Below are 13,954 nucleotides of genomic sequence, written 5' to 3' on the forward strand. Positions count from 1 at the left end.
ATAATCCGAACCGTGAGATTTGTGATCCATTGCACCCCTACTCTCTTGACTTGTTATTTGAAGAAAAAATACATTTTTCATACAATTCAAATTTACAATTCATTTTTGGGCAACCAAAATCTGAAGAATGCCTGCCCGAAGGGCTACCAGGGATTTTGCCATATTTTTTTTGCTCATGTGAAAAATGATCCGATCTGTGACTTAAAATGTGATTTGATAATGTAATATAATCCGAACCGTGAGATTTGTGATCCATTGCACCCCTACTCTCTTGACTTGTTATTTGAAGAAAAAATACAATATCTTTTATTTGGGCTAGTTAAATTCATTTTTGGGCTACTAAAATCTGAAGAATGCCTGCCCGAAGGGCTACCAGGGATTTAGAAATTTTGCGAGCCCTGAACTTACAGCCTACTGAATTCAACACTGTTTTGATACAGTTAGCCACGTTCAGCATTTCAAAGTGACCCGCCGTTTAAGAGTGAAAAACTGGCCGGTACTTCCAGATGAGCAAAGACTTTATATAACGTTACACTCGAACAAACTTTGATATGAATAACAAGTTTACTGAAGCTTGTTTTGAGTCTTTTGAGGTCAACTGATCTTTCTTACACGATGCTATATGTGTGGTTTTAACTCTGGTTATCAAGATCTAAATGTATGCTACTATGGAAGACCAATGGTTATTTTACAAAAAAAAAAAAAACTCAGACAGAATAATTACATTTCACCATATAAATGAGGTTGTTACATCCAAACTCAAGCTACTACTACAGTCAACTCAAGCTACTGTCAAATGTGCATTTCTAAGAGACAACATTTATTATATTATTAATATTGCAGCCTGCACTGCAAACTGTGAAGTCAGAAGTCAGAAAGAGCTTCACTGCCAAGTTTGTTTACATACACAAGGAATTTGTCTTGGCAACAGGAGCTTCCAGTGCAAACATACATGATTGTGCAGTAGGTGGGTATAGAACATTTATGATAGTGGGTATAGAAAAGAAACTGACAAGATGTTGGAGGATTTGCTCCTCAACAGATGCCGAGCTCATTGACAAATATATTTTATTGTAAGATGTGCTCCCTTTACACAGCACGTGATCACAAAATCGAAAGTGAAAGTAAACTGCGACTGCGAGCGCTCATTCAAAAGGTATTTAAATACCCCACATGTTGATAGCGGCGCCCTGATGCGCAAAATTTATATACAATATTAGAATGTTTGCGGGACCGGACACAAAAATCACGGGAGCGGATGGGAGCGTGCGGTAATGGTGGTCAGAAGTTCAGCGAGAGCGGGATCAACAAGCCCCGCGCTATCACACAGCGGCGCAGTCAGTCAGAGTCGTAACAGATGACGTCAAATCTTGCGGGATTCCATAAATAAACTGCACAGAACCCCACTATTCGGACAAATATACATAATGAAAAGATGATACAAAATTTAATATCTTGGAAAATGGCATTTAAGACTTTTTAATACTTTTTAAGGGCCTTCATTTTCTCTAAATTGATTTATCAACTTTTAATACTTTTTAAGACCCCGCGGACACCCTGTACACGTTATGCTCAAACAACAGCATTTGTGGCATAATGCTGATTATCACAATATTATTTGTGGGCACTTGCAATGGAAGTAAACGGTTTAGAGTATTCAAAAAGCAGAAATATGAAGCCTACAATGTTATTGTTTTGTTAAAACTTTGTATTATTTGAGTTGTAAAGCAGATTGAATTATTTTTAAAATTGCTTTAGGGTTTTAAAGTTCATTCCATTGTCATGAAACAAAGTTGTAAAAGTGTATATAAAGTTACACAGAAAAGGTAAGCAAGCAATTTTTTCACACTAAAATCATGTTAACGTCTGTGTTGTTATTGTTAACTAAAACTACATTTGAAATAAAGCGGAGATAAAATCGAATATAAATATTAAATGAAAATCTTCACCTTAAAACCACATCATAAAATTACTAAAACTTAAAATAAAATTCAAATAAAAACAAATAAACAGTATAAACTAAGTATAATAGTAATAGTATAGTATATAGCAGGGGTGGCTAACCTGTTTGGCATAATGAGCCAAAAAAAAAAAATGTATCACTGCAAAGAGCCACACAACAGATATGCAAACAACAGTATATCACAATAACTTATACGCCTAATTACATAACGCAATCTTTTTCATGGATTTAAATCAGCCTACCTCCTTTTACTTGACTCAGTGGGACACCTGACAGTCCTTGGTTTCCACAATCTTTTTTAGGTCTGGCTTGTATTCAGGCGGCTCGCGAGCCGCGGGTTCACCACCCCTGGTATATAGTATAAACTAAAATAACATTGGTTAAAATTCATTTTGTTTATGTCTTTTGGCTACACTATTGAAATAGTGAGTATTTTAACATTTAAAAATTGCCATTCATTCCATTGTAACTTCCTCACTGTAAATCAGATTTTCACTTATTTTAATAAAATGAGCGACATATTTATGTTTCTTTCTTCCTTTCTTTCTTTCTTTCTTTGTTAATCAATATTATGCCACAAATGCTGTCAAATGAATTTAACTGCACTAATTTCTAAATATATCAATGATACTAAACTAATAACAAATAACAAAAAAGAATGTGGTTTCATTTCACTCCCTAGATTTGTTGCTTACAGTGGGACAGCCCTAAAATATATATATATATATGTCACACTCCTTAGGAAGTGCACTGACTACTCCACTAGGGAGCTGACTAAGACAAACTCCAAGTGTTGGACTTCGATATCCAGGACTCAATAACAAGAAAAAAATGTGCTTCTAGGTCTAGTTTTGTCTTGACTGAGACCATCTGACTAGACTGAGAGCTGAAAATAGACGCTTTTTACCTGTTTGCTTCAGCAAGGTCTCGATCCTTATTCTGACTTCCTCACAGCCATCTCAGGACATCCTGACTACACTGGTCAGTGCCTAGAAGAATAGAGGACTTCCTGTATGTTCGCTGTTTTCTTCTAAGGAATAGGGAACAGCGGGAATAACATACCATTCTTCAGCCACTCCAAAGACATTCCCGCAATAAAGGGGAAGTACCTAGTTGCATTCTTTGCCAAACTCAATTACAAAAGCACATCAAAAATATTTCCAACCATCAAAATAGCGTGTATATTATTAGTAATCAAATTACCAAGCAAGAATAAAGAATAATCCTTTGATCTTTTCACTTGGGTCAACAATCACCTAGCAACCAACCAAACACCCTAGCGATAAATTTAGCAATTTTTTCTTCAGTAAAGATCTAGTTTACGTAACAATCCACATCATCTTCAATGTTTACTATCAAAGCAGTACCTTGCCCTGAAACGTTGTCCAGAAAATCATGGCTTAACCTAAGACTCAAAAACAGCAACATTAAGCAATAAAGATGTCGAAAGTAAAAGGTCAATCAAGAAGTTCTCTCAAAGAAGCAGCAGAGCCCAGCTGTGCCTGTTTGATGAGACCGTCGTGAACTCCATCCGCTTGGTTTTTGTTTGCACTGGGACATGATTGTTTTACGACTCGTCTTTATTTGGATTAATGATAAAGCTGTTGCTACTTGTTTTCTGAGACAATAGGGCCAAGAATGGCTCCCGCTGCTCAGTGAGGCCCACAAATCAGTGCAGCCCTCCAGACATCACACAGACAAACACAGATCCTCCACAGACACGTGCTACAAAACACAACTACCCGAGATCACATCCACACCAGAACAAAGGTCCAGAGCTTCACTTCCTGTTTGTCAAATATTCCGTTCCAAACTCACTTTTATAATAGGGATGTGCATTCAAAAATCATTCAACTTTAGGAAACATGTTTCAAGACACCCATACTTAAGTGCTTTTTTTATTTTTTGTGCTTCACATCACAAGTATACTCCCTAATTGTTGCCTAAACGTTGATGTCAATTGCTGTCTGACAAACTGGGCTGATGGGCTGAAAAATGACAACTTAACCAATCACAAAATTAAAAGTCAGGCAGCATTGTGGCACCTTTGTATATAGTGGAGTGTTGTTTTGAAGTTGAAAAAAGTGAAATGTAAATTATTGGATAACCAATATGGATTTCTCAATTGCCGGTGTCAATAAAAGTAAAGTTAGGGTAGCCATACTAGCCAATATAATGTTTTATGCATAATACAATTTAAAAATAGCACAAGACACTTTAAAGTTATTAAAAGGTTAATGGATATATTTTAATGAAACCTAAGAGATCTCTATTCCTCTATTAAAAGTCCATTCCAAAAGTCCAGTCCATAAAGACATTGTGTCTCTTCAAAAGACTTGGATTAAACCACTCGATTCAAATGGATTACTTTTGCGCCAAAAGCGCCAAAGTTTTGGTGTAATGGACTTTCATTGGAGGGACAGAAATCTCTAAAGTTTCATTAAAAACACATTCATTTGCGATTCAAAGATGAACAAAAGTATTAAGTGTTTGGAACAACATGAGGTTGAGTAAATGATGACAATTTTCATTTTTGGTTGAACCAACCCTTTTAACCTTTACTTAATTCAATAAAATTAAAGAAAAAAAAACTGATAAAAAGTTCAACAAACAGAAATACAATCCAATGACAAGTTTCAGTAGAATCTGGATGGGATAAAGTAAAACTTCAGCCAAGTGAAACTGGTTAAAATGGCCAGATATCACCTGAATAACCTGACTGGCCGATATATTGGTCTATCCTAAAGTCAACAATCACTTCAATCAATAAACAATCACTTCCACACACTGGAGTATATTCTGCCAGTCCTTATTTTAAAACAGCTCCACAACAAAAGCAGCTAAAAATGAATGCTCTCAGAGGACATATTAGATGTTCCAGACAATGCCTGTAGCACAGCTTGCCAAAAGACGAGAGAGAGATTGACGGTGGGGCGAGAGTCAGGGTGACCTGCACAGAATACTCTCACTGACCTGAGGCCATGTAATGAACCATATAATGACTACAGCGGGGAGACTGACTAAGAACTATGCAGCAAAGCAAGTCCCTCTTGTTTGTTGGTAAAACCCAAAATAGCACAGCAGACCCACTCTTGGTATGAGATAGAGGTGCTCGCCAGTGACTAATTTGCAGAAGCACATGATGAATCGGTTGGTTCTAATTGTTACGATACCAAATGGGCAAGAATCACTCAATATTTTAAGCTAAACAAATTTTGAGTTTCCTGGAAGTGCTTCATTTATGATGCTGTCACAAATCTGGCCTATCAATTAAAGTTAAGACTATTCCATAGGAAAAATCCATTAGGAAGCCTTTCACAAACATGTGGTTCCATAAACAGGCAGGGCTGATGATCACTTTATTTTTCTAAGCCCATTACAGCAGTATAGTACCATTAGCCTGACGTTAGTGCTTGAGTTAAGATTTATCATGGACACAAATGCTGAACCTGAGAAGCAGGTCCTTCCTTACTCTAGGCTATACAGCTCGTTTTCTATCATGTAAATGCAGTAATGATGAAGATGATGATAAAGTTGTGCAAGTGCTCTGTCTTTTTGCTGTCAGGCACCTGTAAGTCAGTTCGGCCTGCAGAAATACAGCTGCTCTTCACCTGCTCTAGGCCATGACTGACTACAAAGAGACCAGGGGCTGTTTCAACAAGTACAAAAACACTTAGGATTCCTTTTAACACTCTTTATTCCTCAACCGAAATGATCATTTGGCTAACATTTTACAGAAGCAACCATCAAGGCCAGGGATTTCTCATTTTTCTCAAATAAATAAATAAATAAATCGACAAATGCAACTTTTTCTGTAACTACAACATTTTTTACATTTAGAGGTGATTTGATTTAATTGTAATTGACTTTTGTGATTAAAGCCATAAGCATAGCTTTTTGAGCATGTGCTAGAATGCCCTGACATAAGTCTGCTGTCAAAGAGTTTCTGAAGGAGCTGACACAATTACTCAACACAGTTTAGTTGTACATTAAATATTGTGATTATCTGCAGTGTAGAAAGAAATGTCGCCAAAATAGACAGACGGCCAGGGATTTCTCATTTTTCTCAAATAAATAAATAAATCGACAAATGCAACTTTTTTTTTTTCTGTAACTACAACATTTTTTACATTTAGAGGTGATTTGATTTAATTGTAATTGACTTTTGTGATTAAAGCCATAAGCATAGCTTTTTGAGCATGTGCTAGAATGCCCTGACATAAGTCTGCTGTCAAAGAGTTTCTGAAGGAGCTGACACAATTACTCAACACAGTTTAGTTGTACATTAAATATTGTGATTATCTGCAGTGTAGAAAGAAATGTCGCCAAAATAGACAGACACAAAAACGAATGACGAATTACATCACACAGTGTTAACAGCATTTTGGTGTTAAATAAATGGCAGCAATATGGATAAAACAAGGAAAGCCGTTACATGTGTAAATAGTAGATCTGTTTACTGTAAAACGAGTTTAATGTGCTTCATGTCAGAGAATGGCTAATATCACCTACATTATTTACATTACGTACCCCATAAAATTATAACACTATGCATTTATTAAATATAAATGTCACACTTAAGTCATGTAATGAAATATTTTAGTATTTTAATGATTTAATCATTTTATTTCATCATTTAATTTAATAATGTAATGTTATTTTAATCAATTATTATTTAATCATTTAAATCTTATTTAATATTTATTTGTCAATTTAATTTGGGCATTGCATCTTGTAAACCCACAGCAGAGTTCTCGTGAACCCTTAGAGGATTGTGAATCCCCTGAAGAAATAAACAGTAGCTGCAAACATTTATTTGTCAATTTAATTTGGGCATTGCATCTTGTAAAACCCACAGCAGAGTTCTCGTGAACCCTTAGAGGATTGTGAATCCCCTGAAGAAATAAACAGTAGCTGCAAAGGGACCATTTAAATTCATAACTGTCAGCAAACAGCAAACTGAAGGGAATAATTATCAAACGACCAACACCTTTTTTCCCCACACAAACACATCTAATGATTCAGATGCACTCAGATTCAGTTTCAGTGCGCACTTGTGTGTCACACTTCTCTGTTGTGAGCTCTCATGTTTCACAGACAGCTTCAGAATACCTTTTAACAAATTATCGAGGTCTCCTAACTGCATGTTACTCAGCAAAAGAGTATGTTAATTGAATGTACTGTTTTTTCCAAGCAAGTAAACAACATTGCTAAATGCTAGGAATCCAATGAGTGTAGTTACATAATGCCCTCAGTGGCTACTGTAGGAGGAAGCTTTGTGAGTCGTCTCAGCATCTACATGTGCAGCTTGGCACGACAGCATGCCAGATTGGATCCATCCAAGTAATGGCAAACAGGCCAGTTAATAAAGACACAACCTCCACCCATCCTAAAGAAAGAAAAAACATTTACGCCCAAGTGCCATTCTTATCTGTTATCTAACAAGGAAGCAGCGCATAACATGACAGATAAGTCTCAATGGTTTCCCTCTCTGAAGGAAAAACGAAAGAGCTGTGCCGCCCATTCATCACATTCATCTCACACAAAAGAATGTGCCTAACCAGAATCAACAGCAAAGTGCAATTTATCGTTACATACCAAAACTAAACTGTAAATTGTGTGCTGTTGCATATGAAATTTTCACGAGGAAAATCTGAATTTACTGTCGCGCTGTGTCCAACTATTGCACAACAAACTGCGAAGAAAAACACAATCAAAACTGTTTCAAAGCCTGTCATTAAAGTCATCACTTGTGGACAGCAAGAGGAAGAAAAGATTCTGTTAGACACATTGTGACAGATGTTCATCCTGGAAAGGAATCTGCTTCCTGTTGCACAAGAACATGTTCATCTTAAATGATGTGCTTGTACTCTTGAGAAGAGCCAGTTGGCTCCACATGTGTAAGAGCTGGGCAGGCTTGTGGGAAGTTACCTGGAAAGACTGTGATCATGAACGAGAGAAGAGAGAGAAAGTGTGGACTTACGTCAAATGCTTCCCGCCGCAGCCCTTCGGTGTTCCTCAGCCAGCATCGGCTCAGCTCGCTTAGCTCCAGGATGGGCTGAACTTTCAACCGAACCGTGTCGCCTGACTGCCGAATCATCTCCACGATCTCATCCCTGTTCTTGTTCTCCACATTTCGCCCGTTGATCTCCACCAGCCTGTCTCCGGGGACCAAACCAAGAGCCAGGTCCTTGGTGCCGGCACCTGGTTCCGCAAAGTGGACCACTCGGCGATATACCCCTCCATCCGTGCCACGGTCCAACATGGTGGTGCGTCGCAAGGAGAACCCGAAATCTCCAGTGCTCCGCCTCTGGAGAACCAGCTCCCGAACTTCGGGCGTCTGCGGGGGCACTACAGCAGGCAAGCGGAGGTCCGCTGGAAACGTCTTATCCACAATCTCAGGAACCTGCACTTTTTTCCCAGTAGAAGGCTGTTGCTGATGATGCTGAAGACTTGGCTTACGTTGGGGGTCAAAGATCTTGGTTTCAACCTGTGGAGACGGGGCAGCCGAGTTCTGCCCAGAAGGTGTGGAACCTTCGGATGGACTTTCATCTTTATTCCTCTGAGAAAAGGAGAAGCGCTTCATGATGGAACCCATTTGCGAGTTCTGCATGGCGAGGGAGCCGAACCTGGCCGCCCGCTCCTTGACAGAGCTCCGGTGTCCATCTTGGCCGTAATCGCCCTTCAGATCGTCACTGGAACTGGCTGCGCTGAGCTGATCTGCATCCAGGACCATGCTGCTGCGGTTACTGAGGCCATCCGACTCAATGTCAGTCAGGTTGAGCTCAGTGCTGCTGGCGACTTTAATAGGGATCGGGTTCGAGATCTCCAACTTGTTCTTGGAGTCCCGTTTGGAGCTCCGGTTGAGGTTGAAGAAACCCCGTCTCATGCTCATCTCATCAAGGCTTCGGAGCTCAGCTGCTGACATCCGTTCCCTCCGGTCTCTCTTGTCTTTTTTCTCCTTCCTAACGCCATCCTTCTCCTTGTCTTTTTTCATTAAGTTGAACATACTGTCCCCAAAAGTAGTCTGCGGTTCACTACAGAAGCACCAATGTTTTCACAAGTAAGCGATTTTTCCATACAGAGACAGAGTGGCTTCTGTACATCCAGAATGGATTAATTATGGCTCCCTGGAAAGAGAAAAATACCATAGCATCAATAATTGTATCATCTTTCATGTTTCTTTGCACAATTAGAATCTTTTAGACGCCAGTCAAGTCATAATTTCCTAATGAACTGCAAATGAACATCCTGCCTTACAATACGCAATAGTTTTGTGAAAAAGTAAAGCCATATTATGTAGAATTCATTGACTGGCCTTCACACAAGAAACAAACTTCTGTACCCATAATGTGGCATGACAATATTTACCAGAACAGCAAAATTGACTGGTTTTAGAGTAATGAATATACTGTATTATTCACTATAAATATGTGAAACAAACAGGGTATAAGGCATTAGGGAGGTGCTATGAAAGCCACGGGGCTCTAACATTCTTATTTTCCCACCAGCGGGAGACTTTATCATCCAAACAAGCTCCATTAACAAGGGGCCAAATTCTTCCTCATAATACAGGAAGGCAATTCAGGCAGTTCTTCCCCATGAAAGGCTTTATGCAATGCACGCTTAATGCAACGTGATAGTACCTAATACTACCTACTCTACTAGTTCTAGTACTACTCATAATTTGAGATCAACATTAAAATATAAATGCAAATGCAAAAAATGTCTAGTGAACCCTAGCTTGTATAAACAATAAAGGCAGTAACATTTATTATGGTAATAATTATTAATAATGCATTATCCCAATGAATATAAGTGGGCATGGTAATCAAATCCAGCATACAGACTAATTTAAGCAGTAAAGATGTCAGACTGCTCAGTACATTGGTTATTCTCATTTTCATTTGCATCAGCATCAGTCTCTTTATAGCACAGAGTATTCGCTTTATATTAGTTTTTTTTCCCCTCACATGGGTTTTTTAATATGCTCAGCATGTTTGAACTAGCTTATAAAAGATAAAGTCTCCTACAGAAAAAAGGTACTATGGTAACCAGTTTCCTCCAAAATAAACAGCATTTATTTAAAATATAAAACTTCTGTAACATTATAAATGTCTTTGCTATCACTTTTGATCAATTTAATGCATCCCTGCTGAATAAAATTATTCATTTAAAAAAAAAAATCTTATTGACCCCATACTTTTGAAGGATCGTATATATACATGGAATCCATCACTAGTCTGTGTTAAGTCAACTTCTCTACTAGTCTTAGCTACTACAACAGTAATTGTGGTAACATCATATTAAACTGTACAGTCATGACATGGACAGAAAGGTTGCTGAAAAGCTTATTTGAACAGAAGTACAGTACTCGATCGTTGTATTAACTATGTAATTTTGGCAGAGACTGTTGTTACCATTGTCAATTTATGTAAGGAGTTCAATGATTCATTGCAATTCTGTTCTTAATAAACAGATGGACTTGATGTGCACTTGACCACTGACATGAAAGGAAAGCACTGCCCTCTTTCACGCTTACTATGCTACAATATAATGAAGAATTCTGTTACAACGTACAAGCCTGTGGTTTGCTACAATGTATCGTTGACGCATTAAAGGCCAGACAGATAAAAGCCAGGTGAGAGTCACATTAAAGAGAAACACGTTAGGACAAGAAACCTACGTATAGCCTATACATTTGACCGGTCAGTCAACCGGAGCAACCAGAGACTCGTCAATCATCTGCGGCAGGAAAGCCAAACGCTAACGCTCAGGATCAGCCGCTAAGTCTTTAAATTAGCTGGACAGGGACTGAAACTGTTAGACACAGACCACCAGAGTATACAGATTTTAGCTTGAAACTACCAAACCCGTAAGGTAGCTAATGAACAGTGAATGTAACAATCCTCCGGCTACAGTTAGCAGGTCAGTTAGCATGAGTTAGTGGCTGATAAGGGTCCTTTCTTCGCCTCTATATCCAGCAGCGGACTGCTGTTGATCCCAGGCTCACATCCCTGACATGAGATTTTACCTCCTGAAAATAACTGGATGTTATCTCGTTTACGGAATTTAAACATAAATTGATATAAACATAAAAGTCCGCTGCACTCACCGTTGTGAGATATCCAGTTTTTTGGCAGGGAACGGTATTGTTTCTGTTCGCTCGATCCTCTATGGGCGCAGCTGAACGCGAGCACTGTTGTAAATATATAGTGATAAAGGCGGTAGATTGGCCTCATGCTGCTTATTGTTCAGTGAGAAGAAACGGCGACACCTGCTGCCTGCGTTAAGAACTACAGCTGCAGAAATCAATGCCATTTGGAATTGATTGGGATTAATAATGGAATAATAACAACCCATTGTCTCGTTTTGCGGGGTTCGTTCTCAGAATAGATCTAGGGATATAAAAGGGTCTCGATTAGATAGGTATGGGAGGGACATATTATTATCATTACCTAAAACTACGCCTGTTAATTGAAATAAATCTGAAATAAAATATAAATATTAGACAAAAAACTTTAGAAACTTTTGAAAAGACAAAATTTGAAATGTTGCCTTGCAAACAAACTAAAATTAAGCACTTAAATTACTGGTACTGTTAATAAATAAAAAATTAAAACTAACCTAAAACTGCAACTGAAATAAAAATAGATGAAACCTAAGTAGTAATATATATATATATATATATATATATATATATACTAATAAAAAGAACAAAACTAAATTAATATACAATAATTAAAATCTAATAAAAATTAAAAGATTATTTACAACATTAATAAAATCTAAATAATTTGAAGCACTGAAATTATTAACTGGTCATAAACAAAAAACTAAATTTGAACTAAATAGTAATATTTAAAAAAAAACTAATAAAAATGGCAAAAGCACATAACAAAATGACATAATAATTAAAAAAACTGAACATATAAAAATAAAAGCGTTGTCATATTAATAAAATAATATATAATAATTATAATTATATAAATAATATTAACATAACACAGGTATGGATCTTGTGGGCTTGAACTTCGGCAGGATCTTGGGGTCATGGTCTTCTTAATTAGATTACACACTAGATAATGCCTTAGCTTTTTTGCTTAAAGGGGTCATATGATGTGATTTCAATTTTTCCTTTCTCTTTGGAGTGTTACAAGCTCTTGGTGCATCTCTAGAGTCTCGTCACGTTTCAGCTGATCTTCAAGAGTCTCGTCACGTCGCAGCTGATCGTCCAGAGTCTCGTCACGACATGGCCACTATTTCAGAGCCTCCTGCGAATGCGGAGCTTGGGTGGGGACTGAAAAGACTTTTTGATTGCTAGTGTGATGGACCCACCACTGATGTCAGTGCGAGCGGCTGACATTCCAGTGGTCCCTACGCTCTCAAGCCCGCCAGGCTTCCCACTGTCTACTGCATCGCCCGCAATGGCAGTTGTGATTTTGAGCATATGGGCTGCACACTGCGCTCCAGAGGCCTCTCCTGTCCATTAGTCTGCCCCAGAGGTCAAGACCACGCTCATGAACTCACTGTCTGTCCTGCCACGGCCATGGAGGCCGTTCATGAACTCACTGTTCACTGTCTCACAGCCATGGAGGCCGCTCACGATCTCACAGTCTGCCCTGTCATGACTAAGAAGGCCGTTCATGAACTCACTGTCTGCTCTGTCACGGCCACAGAGGCCATTCACGAACTCACAGACTGTCTTGTCACGGCCACGGAGGCCGTTCACGAACTCGCTGTCTGCCCTGTTATGGCCACGGAGGCCGTTCACAAACTCGCTGTCTGCCCTGTCACGGCCACAGAGCACCGCCATCTCTGCCGGCTCCGCCATGGCTCCATGCTCCTATGGATCTGATCCATGGCCCAGGTCCTTCAGGTCCTTCAAGTCTGCCTCTATTCCATGACCCAGGTCCTCCAGTGTTCCACAGTCTGCCACTGCTTCACGGCCCAGGTCCCCCTCTGCTCCATTGTCTGTCACTGCTCCACGTCCCAGGTCCTCCAGTGCTTCACTGTCTGCCACTGCTCCAAAGCCCAGGTCCTTCAGTGTTTCACTGTCTGCCACTGCTCCACGGCCCAGGTCCTCCAGTGTATCACTGTCTGCCACTGCTCCACGGCCCAGGTCCTCCAATGTATCACTGTCTGCCACTTGTCATGTGACCCATAGTGTTTGAGACAAATAGCCCTCATGTTCCCATTGTTCTTTGTCGTGTATTAATGTATGTACCTGCTCTCAATGAGTCTAGTCTGTTCATGCTATTTCAAGTCTATTCAAGTCAAGTCTGTTCAAGTCAAGTCAAGTCAAGTCAAGTCAAGTCTTTGTTTGGATTTAGTGGTGGGCAGAGCGAGGCTTCGTGAAACACTGAAACAGTCGAAGCAAATGTGCCGAGGCTTCGAAACAATTCGAAACCCGCCTCTACGGTGACACCTAGTGGTCATTTTCAAGTATTGCTCTGAAACCGTATTGACAACAAATCAGTTAAGCGAATTGACGAATTATAACGTATATGTTGTGTTTGTCAATCCACCAAGTGAGTTGGGGGAGTGGTTAGTGTGCTTGACTGGCATGTTAGAGCCTGTCACCTTAGGTTTAAATCCTGGGTGAAGCATGCATGAAATTATAATAAGCATTTAAAAGTCGTGTTTTTATTGTTCTGTTGTAACAATACTCTGACAACTGAATGAACTATTTGTGAATAAATATTTTGGTCATGAAAAATGAACATTAATAAAAGACATCAAGCCACAACGTCTGACATTTTTTACATATAAAGCTTTTTATTTAAAAATATTAATTGTTCTGCTGCGTTAACTCCACTTTTATACTTTGTGAGAGTTAGGGTGAGACAGATGTGCGATTGTGTGGTTTGTTCCCGACCCTGTCAATCAAACGCAGATTCGGCAGGTATGCCCATCTCGAAACACTTGTGAAACGTAGTCACGTGACCTGGGTGTTTCGAATCACACTTCGGAGCAGTGTTTCGAAACAGC

The 13,954-nt window shown here is 39.1% G+C and overlaps 1 protein-coding gene across 1 annotated transcript in view; it reads right to left on the bottom strand.

The window, feature by feature from the left end:
• Positions 1 to 11,169, bottom strand: part of LOC107690467 (unconventional myosin-XVIIIa-like) — a 107,747-nt gene extending 96,578 nt beyond the window's left edge. The window contains exons 1-2 of the mRNA XM_016488821.1: positions 11,079 to 11,169; positions 7,947 to 9,093 (exon numbers count right to left, since the gene is read on the bottom strand). Of these exons, the coding sequence (XP_016344307.1) occupies positions 7,947 to 8,972 (1,026 nt within the window). The 5' untranslated portion in view covers positions 8,973 to 9,093; positions 11,079 to 11,169. The remainder of the gene's footprint in view (positions 1 to 7,946; positions 9,094 to 11,078) is intronic.
• Positions 11,170 to 13,954: the final 2,785 nt, after the last annotated feature.

Source organism: Sinocyclocheilus anshuiensis, unplaced genomic scaffold, assembly GCF_001515605.1.
Source record: "Sinocyclocheilus anshuiensis isolate Anshui unplaced genomic scaffold, SAMN03320099.WGS_v1.1 scaffold1455, whole genome shotgun sequence".
Lineage (NCBI taxonomy): Eukaryota > Metazoa > Chordata > Actinopteri > Cypriniformes > Cyprinidae > Sinocyclocheilus > Sinocyclocheilus anshuiensis.